This window comes from Aotus nancymaae, unplaced genomic scaffold, assembly GCF_030222135.1.
Source record: "Aotus nancymaae isolate 86718 unplaced genomic scaffold, 86718_ANA_hifiasm-v0.15.2.pri h1tg000057l, whole genome shotgun sequence".
Taxonomy (NCBI): Eukaryota; Metazoa; Chordata; class Mammalia; order Primates; family Aotidae; genus Aotus; species Aotus nancymaae.
This window is the reverse complement of record NW_026988471.1, coordinates 37,964,491-37,982,522: the sequence shown is the minus strand read 5'-3', so window position 1 is coordinate 37,982,522 and position 18,032 is coordinate 37,964,491. Positions and strand designations below refer to the sequence as shown.

Below are 18,032 nucleotides of genomic sequence, written 5' to 3'. Positions count from 1 at the left end.
TATGAGCCACCATGCCCGGCCTGTTTCTTTTTTAATATTTGTTTTTGGCTTGTTTTCCTTGTGACATACTGACACAGTGGATTAGTCTATTTTCACACTGCTGTAAAGAACTTCCCTGAGACTGGGTAATTTATAAAGGAAAGAGGTTTAATTGACTCCCAGTTCTGCATGGCTTGGGAGGCCTCAGGAAATTTACAATCATGGAGGAAGGGGAAGCAGGCACCTTCTTCACAAGGCAGCAGGAGAGAGAGGTGAGGGCACAAGGGAAAACTGCCACTTTTAAAACCATCAGATCTTGTGAGAACTCCCTTACCGTCACTCACAAGAACAGCATGGGGAACCCCCCTCATGATCCAGTCATGCCCTCCCTGGACACATGGAGATTGTAATTTGAGGTGAGATTTGGATGGGGATGCAGAGCCAAACCACATCACACATACTGAAGAAACTGTATAAAAACTGCATTACAGCAAGCCAGGAAAATGCTTTCAATGTTTAATCGTCTTATCTGGTCAAAAATTAACGCTAAATTTAAAGTGAAAGTATATTTAGTATTTCAGATACTACATACTTTTGATCCATTGGTCAAGGCCTTAGGATAATTTTCCCTTAAATAATTATATTCTCATAAAGAGTACTTATAGTAGTCTTATTTTATTTATTTATTTATTTTTAGAGCAGGAGTGGACGTTTATTTAAAAGGCTTTAGATATTTATTTTTTTAAGAGACAGAGTCTCATTCTGTTGCCCAGGTTGGAGTGCTGGAGTGCAGTGGCATGATCTCGGCTCACTGCATCCTCTGCCTCCTGGGTTCAAGCAATTCATCTGCCTCAGCCTCCCGAGCAGCCAGGATTACAGGTGTGTACCACCACACCCAGCTATTTTTTGTATTTTTGATAAAGACAGGGTTTCACCATGTTGGCCAGGCTGGTCTCGAACTGCTGACCTCAAATGATCCACCTGCCTCGGCCTCCCAAAGTGCTGGGATTACAGGCGTGAGCCACTGCACCTGGGCAGTCTTATTTTTTAAGAAAAAATGCATTTAAATTTTTTTCGGCTTGTAAAATGAAGCTCAAATCAATCAAAAGCTTTTTTCTCAACATATATTTTCACATGGAAGGTTATTTAACAAAATGATCCCCATTGTACTCATTAAACACCAAATCACAGGGATCGTCTCTCTACTCTTGCAATGGTCTTTGCCTTTATTTGAAAACATATTAATGACCACTTGACTCTCTCTCTTACTCTCTGTAGACACTGACTTCCTGTGTGTGTTACCTAAGTTCAGGCTATGCTCCTTAAAGCTCCATATGGTCCAGAATCTGCCTATAAAAGAAAAAACTGTCAGGAAAAGCATGTGTCTGCACTCCAGCTGTGCTGGAGTTAGAGTCATGTGGAGATGGGGAAAAGTCTGAGAAGGCAGATCGTGATCTATGACAGGTGTGAACTGTCCAAATAACTTGAGGTCCAAATAGTCCCAACCATCTCTAGATACCTTGTTCATTTTAAATCAATTATTTCATATAATATCTTGATTTATATAGTAGTTTCCTTTTTTATTGTATTTGTTAAAACCTTTAACAAATGTAATACAAAGTTCAAGGTTGAACTGCAAGGTTAAATGTTACAAAGGAATATTTATGTAACATGTGTTTAAAGAATAAACTACAACAAACTTAAGTGTCTGCTGCCCAGTTGAAGAAGTAGATTCCCACCGTTATCTTTCAAGCATCTCCATCCCCTTCTTTCCTCATCATTCTGAATGTTGTGTTTTTCGTTCTTTTGATTTCTGTAGTGCTCTTATGCATGTAGTCCAATGTATTTTCATGAATACTCAAAAACATCCTTAGAAGTAGATCAGGCACAGATATTATAGTACTGTTGTAGGATTTCAGATGGGAGCATTCAGGACCCACATTTACCCAGCATCAACTGTAAGACATTGTGAAATTAAGAAAATCACTTCAGTTTTATGTATTTCAGATCTTTGCACTACAATGTACAATTATATGAAAGCATGATTTAAAAAAAATCTAAACTGAATTATTCAACCTACTAGAGAGTCTTTCTTTAAAGTGTTGTCATTACTAATGTACTCAAAATATAGGCTAGGTGAGGTGGTTCACCCCTATAATCCCAGCACTTTGGGAGACTGAGGCAGGAGAATCACTTGAGGCCCAGAAGTTTGAGACCAGCTCATGCAACTTAGCAAGACCCCATCTCTACAAAAAATTTAAAAATTAGCTGGGTGTGATGACACTCACCTGTAGTCCTAGCTACTCAGGAGGCTGACATGGAAAAATCTCTTGAGCCCAGGAGTTCAAGGTTAGCATAAGCTATTATCATGCCACTGTACTTCAGTCTGAGGGATAGAGGGAGACCCTGCCTCCAAATATATACAGACACACATACACATACACACACACAAACACATACACACAAACACATACACACACACATATTACTTTGTTGTTATGTAATATTGAATGTTTTAACTTTGTTTTCTAGGAAACTCTTGAGGAAAAGTTTTCAGATGCTCATACTGTGGCTCTGAACTTCATGAAGGTACCTAAGAATCAATTCTAACTCTTATTAGCTACAAATTGTAATGGCTGACGCTGGTAATTTGGAGAAGGGTGGACAGTGGGTTAAATGATGCCAACATAGGATGTAGTCATTAAAAATGATAAAGAACTGTCAAATCATTCCAGTTAAAGGAATATCAGTAGTTTAAGCAGTAATTCTTCTAACATATCCATTAACATTAGTAGATGAGGCAAAATCAGAGCCATGCAGATACCAGACCTAACTCCTGCACTAGGCCCAAGAGAGATAGTCAAAAGGACAGATTCAGATAAAAAGCAGAAGAAACTTACCTATGACTAGTCTGCCATTCATGCTTGACCAAATGGGGCCACACCAGAAGGAGTGTGACCCTGCCATCTATCGTGCATACCAAAAGCCCATTGGACAATGGGTATGAGGATACCAGAGGGGTTATCTATCTTTAACAATCAATTAAGTTCTGTCTACAGCAGTGTCTTCCAAATGTGGCTACTCATCAGAATGGCCTGGGAGCTTTTGAAAAATATGGATTCCAGTATCTAGCCTCAGATTCAGAAGGAGAATTTTCGTGAGTGGGACCTTGGCATGTGTATCTTTAAACATGCCCTTATATGATTATGATAAACTGCTCAGTTTGAGACTCATCTGATCTAGATGGTGGGGCCATTTGGATGACCTATAGTCAACTTTGTAGACCAGCCTTTGTGCAAGTGCTTGTCACTGTCATGTTGCTAACCAGAGTGCTGAGTTGCTTCCCTGAGTCCTCAGGGACCTCAACCTGGGTCCTCCTGATAGTCAGAACCCGATACCCCTGTGCTCTCAGACTCCCCATACCATTGCTTCACCAGACCTCAGCTGCCATCTGCCCTATCTTACTGCCCAGACCTGCCTTCACCCAGCACTCAGCAGATCCTATCTAGAAGTCCAATTCCCTGACCTTGTTCTTGACAAGTTGTTCTAACCCACCTGCAATTTAGCAAAACCTCCAAGAGAAGAGGGAGGCATCAAGCACTGCAAACCCAACCAATTCTCAGATGGAAGCCAGAACCTGTGGTCCCCTGGAAAGCAACTCTGGGGCATGAAAACTGCAAGTGTAGGACAAGTTCCCTGTCCTCAACACCAAAGATGAAGAGCCCTGGTTGGCTGCCTAAGGTTTTAGATGAAGCTAGGTTTGTTACTAAACTATTTTATTTAGACCCATAAGTATCAACCTAAGACCCAAGAATCCTCTAAGTGCATCAAGGACTGTGCTGTTTCATGAGCCACACCCTATCTTGTAGACTCCTGCCCCATGTTAGATGGAAGAAGACTTTAATTCTTTGCAATTGAGACATCTTTAACAGCAAATAAGTAACTGGCTACCATAACTGGTGTTCATCCCATGGGACTGAATCATAACCTATGCAGGGAACTACTCAGGTGAATGGCGTATTGGCCCATGGCAGAGCCAAGGAGAGTGGTGGCATGCAGTGGCCAATCTGTGGCAGGTCTTTTGTGTTCTCCTCATAAGGTTTAAAAGGAGACCATGAGCACAGTCTTTCTTATTTATTACCCATTTATTTCTGTAGTCATGACTGTCCTACCATTGCATCAGCTTAATCTGGTCATCAAGAAGAAGACTATAGACTATTGGAAATTTTATCAGAGCATTTTCTGTGAAATTTGAAGTTTGGATTTAAGAAAAGAATCCTGACTTGGACTCTACAGTTCTGATTTCTCATCTCCTATCTTCAAGACATCTTCTGGTTAGGTGTTCTACAGAGAACACCTCTGATAATTCATTAGCTTCTTGATATACAGAAAGTTATTAATCCAGGCAAGCAAGGACTCAGAAGCCTCAGTTCGACTCAGCTGATCTCAATGCTTCAGAATTAATCAAGCAGTACACTCTTCCAGCGCAGACTCCATGGAGAGCTCAGCATTAGCAGCGTCTTCTAAGAATCTAAAAATGTTCTTTAAAATGAAAATTCATAGGTATTTAGTGATGGACTAGATTTCAATAGTTTTGAAAGCTCATATAAAAACATGAATGAGGCTGGGCATGGTAGCTCATGCCTATAATCTTTGCACTTTGGGAGTCTAAGGCAAGAGAATGACTCAAGCCCAGGTGTTTGAGATCAGTCTGGACAAAAAAAATCAGACCCTGTCTCTACAAAACATAAAAAATAAATAAAAATTATCCAGACACGGTGGCACTTGCCTGTATTCCCAGCTGCTTGGGAGGCTAAGGCAGGAGGATTGCTTTGAGCCCAGGAGTTGAAGGCTGCAGTGAGCCATGATTGTGCCACTGCACTGCAGCCTGGGCAGCAGAGAAACCTCATCTCTGAAAAAAAAAAATGTGAATAAATTCAAGATATATTTGAAAGGAAAACCAATAGGACTTAATTATAACTGCTATCTGGGGAATAAAGTAGAAGAGTTGGCAAGGGTACAGTACCTGTATTGGTTTCTCAGGTCTTGGCCGGTCTGGGCTTTCTCCAAAAACTCTTGGCGAGGGTCTTTCCTTGCCAATTCCAGCTTCTGGTAGCCCCAAGCATTCCTTGACTTGTGGTAATGTAACTCCACTTTCCGTCTGCATCATAGCATGGCATTCTCTCTGTGTGTCTGTCTAACCATCTTCCCTTTTCACATAAGGAAACCAACTGTAATTGGATTAGGGGGTTTACCCTGCGCCATTATGACCTTATCTTCACTAATTACATCTGCAAAGACCTTATTTCCAAACAAGGGAACATTCTGAAATACTGGGAGTTAACTTCAATATATATGTTTTTGCGGTGACACAACTCAACCCGTAACAGTGACCTTGAGACAGATATTAAGTTAGCAGTTGCACCCGCAGGTCTGGAGTTCACAGGGGAGGTCTGGAATGGGATTGTAGATGTGGAAATCTCTGGTTAACTTTGATAATTGAATCCATAGGCAGCCAAGAGATCACCTAGAAACCAAAAAGAGATGAGAAAAAAAAGGGGTGGCTAGGATTTGGCCTTGAGGAATTTATCCAACCATAGAGGAGAAGAAGGTAAACTAGCAAAGGCCGGTTTGAAAAGGAGTAGCCAGGAGGGAAGAGGAAGGAAAGTCAGAGATTAGAGAAGCCAAAGAGAAAGAACGTTTTAAGAAGGAGAGCTTGCTCAGAAGTGTCGAATACTCTTCAGACAAGAGACAATTCAAAATACATAATGGGTTGAAAGATATGGAAGTAGAGGCCAGAGGTATTAATAACAAGAGGCCGGGCGCAGTGGCTCATGCCTGTAATCCCAGCACTTTGGGAGGCCTAGGTGGGTGAATCACAAAGTCAGGAGTTCAACACCACCCTAGTCAAGATGGTGAAACCCCATCTCTACTAAAAACTGTAATGCTGGTAATCCCAGCTACTGGGGAGGCTGAGGTAGAAAATTGCTTGAACCCAGGGGGCAGAGGTTGCAGTGAGCCGAGATTGCACCATTGCACTATAGCCTGGGCAACAGAGCAAGACTCCATCTCAAAGAAAAAAAAAAATGTGACGTTAATGGAACAATGGAAGCAAAAGCCAGAATGGAGTGATAAAGAAATAGAGACTATCATCGAGACCATCCTGGTCAACATGGTGAAACCCCGTCTCTACCAAAAATACAAAAAATTAGCTGGGCATGGTGGCACGTGCCTGTAGTCCCAGCTACTCAGGAGGCTGAGGCAGGAGAATTGCCTGAACCCAGGAGGCGGAGGTTGCGGTGAGCTGAGATCGCACCATTGCACTCCAGCCTGGGTAACAAGAGCGAAACTCCGTCTCAAAAAAAAAAAAAAGAAAAAAAAGAAATAGAGACTATCACAGTTTGTATTCAAAATAGTCTTTCTGGCTGGGTGCAGTGGCTCACACCTGTAATCCCAGCACTGGGAGGCCGAGGCGGGAACATCACTTGAGATAAGGAGTTCGAGAACAGCCTGGCCAACATGGTGAAACCTGTCTCTACTGAAGATACAAAAATGTACCCGGCATGGTTGCACACGCCTGTAATTCCAGCTATTTGGAGGCTGAGGCATGAGAATCGCTCAAACCCAGGAAGTGGAGTTTACAATGAGCCAAGGTCATGCCACTGCACTCCAACTTGGGTGACAGAACAAGACTTTATCGCAAAAAAAAAAAAAAAGTTTTTCTGTCCTGGTGATAGCCCTGACAGTATTAGGGTTTGAGGAGACTGCTTTTCCAGCAGCAGCTGGAGTTGATGTATGGCATGGGTCATTAATTAGGGGTCATCAGCTTGGAGCAGGCAGTAGACACGGAGGAACAGGTGAGTCTAGTTTTGCTGAGCAGGATTGTTTCTTGAAGAACAGGACTAATCAGATCCCTCGTCAAGGGGCAGATGATACTAAGGGGCAGGCAGCTTGGGGATCTCAGAGAACTGAGGTCAGTTGGGGTCAGGGAGGAACAGACACTACAGGGAAGTCCCAGCTGGGGCAGCCTCAGGCAACGCAATTATCTGGACTTGAGAATGCCTCAAAACAATGTTTGTGATGGCGGTGATCCTTATTTCTCTCTTATGGATAGAAGGGAAGAATTATCAGGTCCTCTGTGCCTGGGTGTTGTAAAGCTGCTCTTTTTAAAAATGAAAATAAGGGAGAGATGGGGTCTCACTATGTTGCCCAGACTGCTCTGGACCTCTGGCCTCCCAAAGTGCTGGGATTACAGACATGAGCCACCAGGTCTGGCTTAAAGCTGCTGTTTATGGTTCATAATCTGTCTTTATTCGTGGGCAAAGTCCCACTCTCTGGCTGGAGTATCAGTGTTTCTCAGAGAAAACCTCTTTGTATTAGGAGCCCCACTGAGCCCTCTGCTGTGATACTCCTCCCCAGTCTCAGAAGCAGACCTAGAGGCTTTTAATGTTCTCAAATATAGAAGGGTCATAATGTAACCATTTCTGTTTTGCCTGAAGTTTTTTTTTTTTAATACAGAGTCTTGCTCTGTCGCCCAGGCTAGAGTGCAGTGGCACGATCTCGGCTCACTGCCACCTTGACGTCCCAGGTTCAAGCGATTCTCCTGCCTCAGCCTCCTGAGTAGTTGGGATTACAGGCACCTGCCACCGCGCCCAGCTAATTTTTGTATTTTTAGTAGAGACAGGGTTTCACCATCTTGGCCAGGCTGGTCTCAAATTCCTGACCTCGTGATCCACCCACCTTGGCCTCCTAAACTGCTGGGATTCCAGGTGTGAGCCACCATGGCCTGCCTACCTGTAGTTATTCTTAAATGAGTATGTAGTCCATTTCTCCTTGTTTTAGGTTCATTCTCATTGACTGAGGTTCTCACTTCCTCAGCCATCTCCTTAACCCAGAGGTTCTCAAACCTGAGCATAGGGGCATCAGAATCACCCAGCGGGCTTGTTAAACACAAACTGCCGGGCCCCACCTCCACTGCTTCAATTCCACTTGGCAGGTGTGGTGTAGGACCCGAGAATTTGCATTTCTAGCAAGTTCCTGCGAGGCTGATGTTTTTAATCCAGGGACTACACCCTGCAGACTGCTACAGATGATTTGCTTTCCATAGTGATTTTTAAATGTCATTGGTGGGAACACCGGATCTACAGGTGGCCTCTTTTGGAGAGACATTGTCCATTCATTCTGCCCTCAAAAGACTTGGAAGTGGCAAAAGAAGAGCAATCCTAGCTATTAGAAACCTCCAACTACTTGATAATATACAAACAAAGATTTTCTAAACTCATATTTATCCTAACAAGTTATTATTCAGTTTGTGGGCACTGTAACGAAATAAGCCCCTCCCTTAATATCTTCTTTGCTATTCTCTTCCTCCAAAGGGGTGTCTGAAGATGAATCCAGATGACAGATTAACCTGTTCCCAACTCCTAGAGAGCTCCTACTTTGATTCTTTTCATGAGGACCAAATTAAAAGAAAAGCGCGTAATGAGGGAAGAAACAGAAGACGCCAGCAGGTACTTCCATTCAAAAGTTAAAGTGCTATAAAAATAATTCCTTTTTTGTTTACGTTTGTCTACCTTTCAAACTGAGACAAGGTGGACAGCAAGACCTTTCCTTTGTACTGGTGTAGTTATATTTGTCTAGCTTAATTAATATTGGTAATTGATGTAATAAAACAATACAACAATGAAAATATCAAGATGATTGCAAAATCTTATTCCAAACACGCTTGAATCAAATCGTTAAACAACTCTTTGGCTGCTCTGATTGGATATACCACCCAGGAGATCATATACTCATAATATAACAGCTACATACAATAAAACCCTGTTTACAACAGGACTGAGTTTTGCCAGCATTACAAAGGAATCTAAGTACCTTTCTGTAGCCTCCAGATGTGCAGTAAAGGTAACCTGACTCTTCCATCTTTTCACCCACAGCAGGCACATAAGCCTGCCTTTCCTAGGCTTTTTCTCAAAACCAAGCTCTGCCAGGCACAAAGGAATGAAACCCAGACATCTGGGAACCAAATTCTATCCAGTGGGCCAATATTGCGAACAGTATGGTGACTCTTACGACAAACATTAATTCTGCAGTTTATCAGGTGACTGCCCTTCACTTGCTTTCAGAAAACTTTGACGTTAAAACGTAAACTCCATGGAAATGGGTTTCTTTTGGTTCAGGGCTTTTCCTCACCTGGTAAACCCAACACCTAAAACAATATCTGACACATAGAAGGTACTTAATACTGTTCAAATCAATAAGTAGATGAACATTGCCTAATAATAAACCAAGTTGGTAATTTTCAATTTATCAGAGGCTAGCAATTTTCACATTTTGCGTTTGCTTAATCTTTCATCTTCAATCTGATTTTCAGTCATTTTTCTTCTCATTAGCATGTTTTCCATAAAGGAAGAAAGTGTTGTTTTTTTCCAGCCTTTTAAGAGTTAAAGCAGAAGTTTGTTTGCAGAGAAAAATCAAACTTACCAAGAAGATAAAATGTTAAATCATTGCTGTGTATCCCAAATCTCTAGATATCCATATTTTGATTACATGGGCCATTTTATCTTTTACCGTTAAGTGTTTGCATATCAAGCCCAATGCAGCTTCTACTTAAATAACAAAAATAGTAATAATTTAAATAAAGATTGCTGAGGCAGCAATTTGAAAGAGTGTGAATTGTGTGTAAAAGGACATTGTCCTGTTAAAAACATCTTAGCCAGGCGCAGTGGCTTACACCTGTAATCCCAAGGTGGGTGAATTAATTTAGGTCAGATGGGAGGCCAAGGTGGGTGAATTAATTTAGGTCAAGAGTTCTAGACCAGCTTGGTCAACATGGCCAAACTCTGTCTCTTCTAAAAATACAAAAATTAGCAGGGTGTGATGACGATTGCCTGTAAGCCAGCTACTTGGGAGACTGAGGCAGAAGAATCACTTGAACCCGGGAGGCAGAGTTTGCAGTGAGCCTGCAACCTCCAGCCTGGGCAACAGAGCAAGACTTCATCTCAAAAATAAATAAATAAATAAATAAGTAAAATCTCACTGGATTTCCCCCTCACTGGCCTGGGAGGGTGCACAGTGTCGGTTGCCCCAGCCAGCCTCCTGGTCCCCCTAATCACTGTCTATCTGGGGATCTGTCATGGAGCTCGCCTTGCCTCAAGGGGATTGGGTGCTGCTCTCCCTTCACACTTCCAGCTCTCTGCTTGGGTTTACAGCTGTGTTACCCTTTCCTGCAATGCCTGTAGCCCAGCTGATACACATCAGGGACTGTAAACAAGGCCTTCCAAAAGGCCCAGAGGCAGCAAAAGGAAAGAAGCACAAAGGGCAGCATGCGTCTAGAGAATCTCATTTACAGAGATCAGGTCATGTTCTCCATGCTCTGTGAACTGCGTCCTATCCACCTCTGCATGCTGGGCTCCACTGTAGCACCCACCATGAGGCCAGCTCTCTCCTTCAAGTGAGGTGCCCAGGGAACCAGGCCAAGAGAAAGACAGGGGTGCCTTTCAAGTTCTGGTTTGCTTTCAGAAGACACACCTGAATCCTAGACATTTTACCATATCAGAAAATAAATGTTACAGAAAAAATCTTTTCATTCATTGTGGTTTTCTTAAGACTAATGTTTAAAGTTGATAATAAAGAGGTTTTTGTTTTTCTTTGCTGTTCTGCCAATATCCTAGCTATTAAAAATTTGAGACCAGGTGGGTGGCCCATGCCTATAATCCCAGCATTTTGGGAGACTGAGGCAGGTGGATCACCTGAGGTCAGGAGTTCAAGACCCACCTGGCCAACATGGTGAACCTCTGTCTTTACCAAAATACAAAAATTAGCTGGACATGGTGGCTCACACCTGTATTCCCGGCTACTTGGGAGGCTGAGGCACAAGAATCACTTGAACCCGGGACGGTTGCAGTGAGCTGAGATTGCGCCATGCACTCCAGCCTGGGCAACAGAATGAAACGGTGTCTCAAAAGAAAATTTTTTTTTTTTGAGATGGATACAATGTAGTCTCCTGGAATTATTGTATAGTAGCTGATGGGCATCTACCTTTTAAACACTGACTAGATACTCAGATTAAGTGTACTGAAATAAATAGTAGTATATCTATGGGAATCCTAGAATAAGTAATAGAACCTAATTTTCAGGTATCAGAGAATCACAATTTTTGGAAAGGTAACCCCACTTACTTTTAAAATTGATGTTTTTTGACATCTTTGTACTGTAAGTATCCACTTGTCTTATCATCTTTAAATCACACTGTACAAATAGGAATTGTTTTCAATTTACTTTCTTATTTTTGTCTTCTTCTGCTATTAGAATCAACTGTTGCCTCCCATACCAGGAAGCCACATCTCCCCCACACCTGATGGAAGAAAACAAGTCCTCCAGTTAAAATTTGATCATCTTCCAGACATTTAGGAAAATGTTCTTTCAAGTGCAAAGTAATTTAATATGTACACATTTGGTACAAGTGAGATAGGAATTCTCAGTGTTTCAAATGCAAATAAACCATATGAAAATTAAGATGCCTTCTAGAATTGTTTTGCTCTGATCATTGCTGATTCCTTTCCCCGTGCTTTTTACATGCCAACGTTATCTTTTAGAATATTTTCTTTAAATGTTATAAAGCCTAAAACTGCACATATGGAGGAGATATTTTCAATTTCATCTGAGCAGCCTCTCCTGAGGCTATTTATATGGAGAATTTGTGAGATTATACTTTGATTTATGAAAAAGATTTACACGTGTCATCTTGCTGCAGCTGACCACATAATATCTTAAAGCAATATCAAATAGCCTGCCTCACTGTTTGTGTAAGAAATGACATATATTCCTGCATTGTAATTCATACTTATTGTAACCAGGTCTGTTGAGTAATGCTGGTATCTTATTCTTTGTTTTTACATTGGTTTGGAAAGGGAACCTTGAAAGGTCATTCAGGTTTATCTCTAGATTCCACAGCAGGCTCTACTTTGTCTCATGAGGCATTGATGCTTCTATTTTTAAAGGTAGCTAGAGAAAATCACGAATTCCAGTACATAGCAAACAGTGGACCAATGACAAGGAATCATCATCCTCATCAGTAACGCTCTTGGATAATTGACTGCCGTCCTTTGCTATATCGCCATTCCTTATTCCTTTCTCCTCCTGGCTAAATCATCTCAGGACCCAAACCGATCCTCCTGGGTGTGTTATCTAAATAGCTCATTGCCAGTACTCTCTTGCATACATTTGCATCCGTAGCCTCTATGAAATTGTGCAGCCCAAAATTAGTGGGTGCATCATAATCAGGTTGGTTTGTAAACACGAGAGCAGGAAGATTATCTTTCAGTCAATATCACTTTGTATCTCTTACAAAACAACAAAGCAAAGCAAACCTCTCAATAGCCGAGCTGAATTTACTATGGGATATTTTCCCAACTAAACTTGACATATGTATATACACATATATTTGTAAATATATACTTAAAATTATAAATTTTGCAGCACCATAGTAGGTGCCTTTTATCCTGGATATCAAAAATAATGCAGAATATTTGAAAGTACTTTCAGTTTGCTAACGAGGAACTCATACAAAATAACAGCACAGGGCTATCACTGTTAGGCAAAAAGGCACAATCAGTGATATTCTTATCAGGAAAAATTAAGAGTATTTTATTAACTCCTTTCTGCTCCCGTGTCTGGCATATGTACCTGAATGTTGTCAGATTTTGCAAATACACATTATTCCAGAAATTTTCTGTGTCCAGCACCAAGAGTTAAGGATATATTGTAATTGAAGAAACATGATAACATCTTATGTTTATGTCTGAAAGTCTTCTGCACTTAGAAACATGTAATCTTCCAGAAAATCTCATTCAGTTATGTAGAAGCATCCATTTAATAAGGAATTATGACATCTAAACAATAGTTTCTTGTTCACAGGAAGGATTTTTTTTTTTTAAGACAGGTTCTTGCTGTCACCCAGGCTGGAGTGCAGTGGCACAATCACAGTTCACTGCAACCTCCACCTCCTCAGCTCAAGTGATCCACCCACCTCAGCCTGTGGCTTGGACTACAGTGGAAGCCACCACACCTGGCTAATTTTTAAATTTTTTTTTTAGAGACAAGGTGTTGTTATGTTGCCCAGGCTGATCTCTAACTCCTGAGCTCAAGTGATCCTCTCACGTTTCGGCTTCCCAAAGTGCTGGGATTACAGGCATGAGCCACCACGCCTAGCCAGGAAGGACTTCTTAAGTGAGCTGATCTGATCTGGCCATTTTACATTTTTAGTGTAAATATAAGCTGTTAAAGCCTTCTTATTTTCATCCTGTTATCAGGAATGTGCCTTTTCAGATTTGTGTGTTTCTTGCTTTATTTTTTCTTTTTGAGACAGTGTCTCACTCTGTTACCAAGGCTGGAGTGGCACAATCATGGCTCACTGCACCCTCGACCTCCCGGCTCAAACAATCCTCCTGCCTCAGCCTCTCAAGTAATTGGGACTACATGCCACCATGCCCAGCGAATTTTTTGTAGAGGAAAGGTCTTGCTACTTTTCCCAGGCTGATCTCAAACTCCTAGGCTCAAGCAATCTCCCTGCCTTGGCCTCCCAAGGCACCACATCCAGCCAGTTTCCTGCATTTTTAATAGGATGATACCACGGGTGCAAAGAAAATGAGAAATGAAAGATAAAAGGCAACTTGGCTGAACCATGTATTTTTAGCTTTCATAATGTTTTTCATTTAAGACTTCTTGTTACCAAACCACTCGTACTGCTCTAGCTCTCCTAAATATATATATATATATAATGTATCAGTATAGATAGTATATTTATGTATATACATATATATACATATAAAATATGATATACACATGCAGAAAATAAGACAGCATTCCATTGCCCATTTTGCTTGTAATTGTGTTTCAAATAACAACGAAGTTTTTGGCAGGGATGGTAGGGTGACTGTCTTCCCTTATTTTTGCTTACATTAAAAAATTAATTCAAACTAGCATTTCTCTTTTTCATTTTTTTTCCTCAGACAAATCCATTACTTAGGTGTCACTGGGTAAGGGAGAGGAGAGAGCATCTAATGCTTAGAAAAATGCTCTGATACAGTCATAGTACCATGAAGAAAAATAAACAGGCTGGGCGCTGTGGCTCAAGACTGTAATCCTAGCACTTTGGAAGGCCAAGGCGGGCAGATCACTTTTTTTTGCCTTCTAAATTAGGTGTCTCACTTTAAGTCAGGAGTTCTAGCTAAGCCAACATGGTGAAACCTTGTCTCTACTAAAAATACAAAAATTAGCCTGGCATGGTGGTGGGCTCCTGTAATCCCAGCTACTCGGGAGGCTGAGGCAGGTGAATTACTTGAACCCTGGAGGTGGAAGTTGTAGTGAGCCGAGATTACACCACTACACTCCAGCCTGGGCAACAGAGTGAGACTGTCTCAAAAGAAAAGAAAAATTAGCTTCTGATGCCATATGCCTGTTTAACTGTCTCTGGGTGCCCCAGGCCACATCATAGCATTGCTGCTGCCTGCGTTGCCCAGGATCCCAAGTCTCAAGCTGTAACTCCTTCCTGTTTCAAGTACATATCTCTCACCTCTGTACTGCACAGATTCTCCCACACCTGTCAGCCCGTGCACAACAGTTGCCCTTCAACATCTACTTCCCAAATTGTGTAATGCCTTTCATAAGGCTTATCTTTAGCAAATAGTCTTGTCCCAGACTCTTCACCGAAGCCCGCTTGATCCCGTAATTATGTGTTTCTATCAGGCTCTTGTGCAGTTTCTGGATCACCTGAGTCCTGTCTCACTTATGCCAACTTTCCAGCCTTTTAATTTATTTATGTAGCTCCCAGCACTTTGGGAGGCCAAGGCAGGTGGATCATGAGGTCAAGAGATCGAAACCATCCTGGCCAACATAGTGAAACCCAGTGTCTACTAAAAATACAAAAATTAGCTGGGTGTGGTGGCACACACCTGTAGTCCCAGCTACTCGGGAGGCTGAGGCAGGAGAATTGCTTGAAGCCAGGAGGTGGAGGTTGCAGCGAGCCGAGTGCGCCACTGCACCCTAGCCTGGCACCTGGCGAGAGAGCAAGACTCTGTCTCAAAAAAAAAAAAAGAAAGAAAATTAACAACTTCATTCTTGTTTTAGTAGAAGACTAAAGGTCTTTAAGAGTAGTAGTTAGGGCCAGGCATAATGGTGCATGCCCATAATCTTAGCACTTTGGGAGGCCAAGGCAGGTGGATTACTTGAGCCCAGGAGTTTGAGACCAGCCTGGGCAACATGTCAAAACCGTGTCTCTACCAAACAAACAAACAAAAAAATACAAAAGTTATCCAGGAGTGGTGGCATGGGCCTGTATTCCCAGCTACTTGGGAAGGTGAAGGGGGAGGATTCCTTGAGCCCCTGAAGTCAGCCATGGTTGTGCCACTGCACTTCCACCTGGGTGACGGGTTTGCTTAAACCCGGGAGGTAGAGGTTGCAGTGAGCTGAGATCATGCCACTGCACTCCAGCCTGGGCAACAGAGTGAGACCCTGTCTCCAACAATAAAATAAAATTGTAAGAGTGGTCATTAGATAATATAAATAGATCATTTGGTCTGGAAGTTTGGACAGCTAGGTTCTAGGCCTAAACTGCAACTCTCTGTGTATCCTTGGCACAGCATTCAACTTTTTTGTGACTTCTGTAACTTTGCTGTTTTCTCATTTGTAAAATAAGAGAGTAGTGAGGCTAGATAATTTCTAAGTCTCCCTTTCAACTCTAAACTTCTGTGATTCTTTATAGCACATAGTGCTTTTATCCTGGTAGTATCTCCCACTGCAAGAGGCTCTCTAGAGAGGGTTTTTCATTAACACCACCAAGATAAAATATTTGTGTTTGTGATCTAGCCAGGAGCCAGGAGTTATCATCTTCCTCTCTCTCACCTCTCTTTTGCTTGCTTGCTTTCACACTCACACAAACACTCACACAAACACACACACAACTACACCCTACTAGTTCCATCAAGTCAATAGTAGCTTACAGGCAACCATCTAACACAGGTGAAATTTTCTAAATAAAAGTGGGTTTTGAAGCTAATTATCACTAGATTTTAATGAGTGTAAATAAAATAGGTGTGTTTTAAAAATGTAGAGTAATATGTAATCATTCTTTGATGTTTTCATCTAACTCTACTTAGCTTGGAAATGATGCATATATTGTGAAATATTAAGATATTCATCAAGGCAAAGAACATTTAATCAAGTTTTAACTTCAGCAACACTTTTAGTAGTTTCAGTAAATGATAATTAAATTTTACAGATATATCTGAATTGTATACATTTTATATTTCAAAAGCAAGGACTCAGGCTCCCTTTTTTTTTTTTTTTGAGATGGAGTTTCAATGGCACGATCTTGGCTCACTGTAACCTCTGCCTCCCGGGTTCAAGTGATTCTCCTGCCTCAGCCTCCTAAGTAGCTGAGATTACAGACATAAGCCACCATGCCCGGCTAATTTTGTATTTTTAATAGAGACAGGGTTTCGCCATGTTGACCAGGCTGGTCTCGAACTCCTGACCTTGGGTGATCCACCTGCCTCAGCCTCCCAAAGTGCTGTGATTACCGGCATGAGCCACTCTACCCGACCTGGCTTAGTCAACTTTTAATTTACCCCATAATTTGCTCAAGCTGAGAATTGGTAATCCTACCCAACAGGCGTATAGATGATTTGTATTTTTAAAGTTAAAATTTTTCTTTCTGTTATGAACACTACTCATTGACCATATGTCTAAATATTGTCATATTGAAGATTCTGTGTGTCCACTTAGGATTTTAGAACATATTTGTGTAGAAGCAGTTATATTTCAAATCACTTGAAATTGTAGCTATATGTTAATTAACATTGATAATTAGCCTAATCGTAATTTAAACTACTAGGAACAATTCACTAAAAGCAATTTTAGTTTTATTATGTTAAATATACATAATATTATGGTTTTTTAAAATTTAGCTTAAGATACTTTGAAAACCCACATATGGGATTAAATATTTTGGTGATTTTATATTTGTATATATAATTTAACTTGAATATGTTATTTAGGTTATTTTAATAAAAGTTAGACTTTGGGAGGCCGAGGCGGGTGGATCACGAGGTCAAGAAATCGAGACCATCCTGGTCAACATGGTGAAACCCCGTCTCTACCAAAAATACAAAAAATTAGCTGGGCATGGTGGCGCGTGCCTGTAATCTCAGCTACTCAGGAGGCTGAGGCAGGAGAATTGCCTGAACCCGGGAGGCGGAGGTTGCGGTGAGCTGAGATCACGCCATTGCACTCCAGCCTGGGTAACAAGAGCGAAACTCCATCTCAAAAAAAAAAAAAAAAAAAAAGTTAGAAATATTTCTGTCTAATTTTCTGTCAACTCAGCTATTCATTCATTTTCTAATACTTTATATTTAAATGATAAAAATTGTCATCTTCATATGTAAATTCCACAACTTGTTATTTAATTTCCTACTGGTTGGAATATCTGAACAGCTGGCATGGCAAAATTTTTGTGTGTGCCTTGGGTTGGAAAGTTTTACAAATGGAAAAACTAACAAAATATTTTCCAGTCTAACTAACTAGATGCTTATCCCTGAGAAAATCTTTACAACTTTACTTTGAGGCTGTAAGATTCTTTTCCTTTCGATTTATCAAAATATTTATCTGATCCCTTATAATACTGAAGCTTCAGGATATGAAATTTTCTTGCATCTTCATTTCCAGGCTATCACAGTAATTTCTGTGGTAGCCTGAAATTGTTGTGGGTTTTAAAAGATGAAAAGGGCTAAAGACCAAACTCAGACTTATGATCAAAAGAGAGAAAAACAACTATAAAATAATGAATGAGGTCACTATTTAAATATGCTCCAATTCTTTCATTTTCTTTTGAACTAATCTTTCTGCTTTTGTTATTTTTAATGGTGCCAGTGTTAAAAAGAGAATAGCAGATTGTTTCCATTGATGACTGCAACAGTTTCCCCCAGCCCACATGCCTTTTGCAATGATATTTTGCCATTCTTTTATCAAAAGGTGAAGTCACCCTCCTCTGTCCC

At 41.0% G+C, this 18,032-nt stretch overlaps 1 protein-coding gene across 2 annotated transcripts in view; it reads left to right on the top strand.

Annotated features, from left to right (window-relative positions):
• CDKL4 (cyclin dependent kinase like 4) overlaps window positions 1–11,742 on the top strand; it is a 51,425-nt gene extending 39,683 nt beyond the window's left edge. The window contains exons 7-9 of one of the 2 annotated variants that reach the window (XM_012450664.3): window positions 2,512–2,568; window positions 8,355–8,489; window positions 11,290–11,742. In XM_012450664.3, coding sequence (XP_012306087.2) covers window positions 2,512–2,568; window positions 8,355–8,489; window positions 11,290–11,391 — 294 coding nt within the window. In that variant the 3' untranslated portion in view covers window positions 11,392–11,742. Of the gene's footprint in view, window positions 1–2,511; window positions 2,569–8,354; window positions 8,490–8,915; window positions 9,128–11,289 lie in introns of those variants that run through there. The other variant, XM_012450663.3, reaches the window with a different exon arrangement.
• Window positions 11,743–18,032: the final 6,290 nt, after the last annotated feature.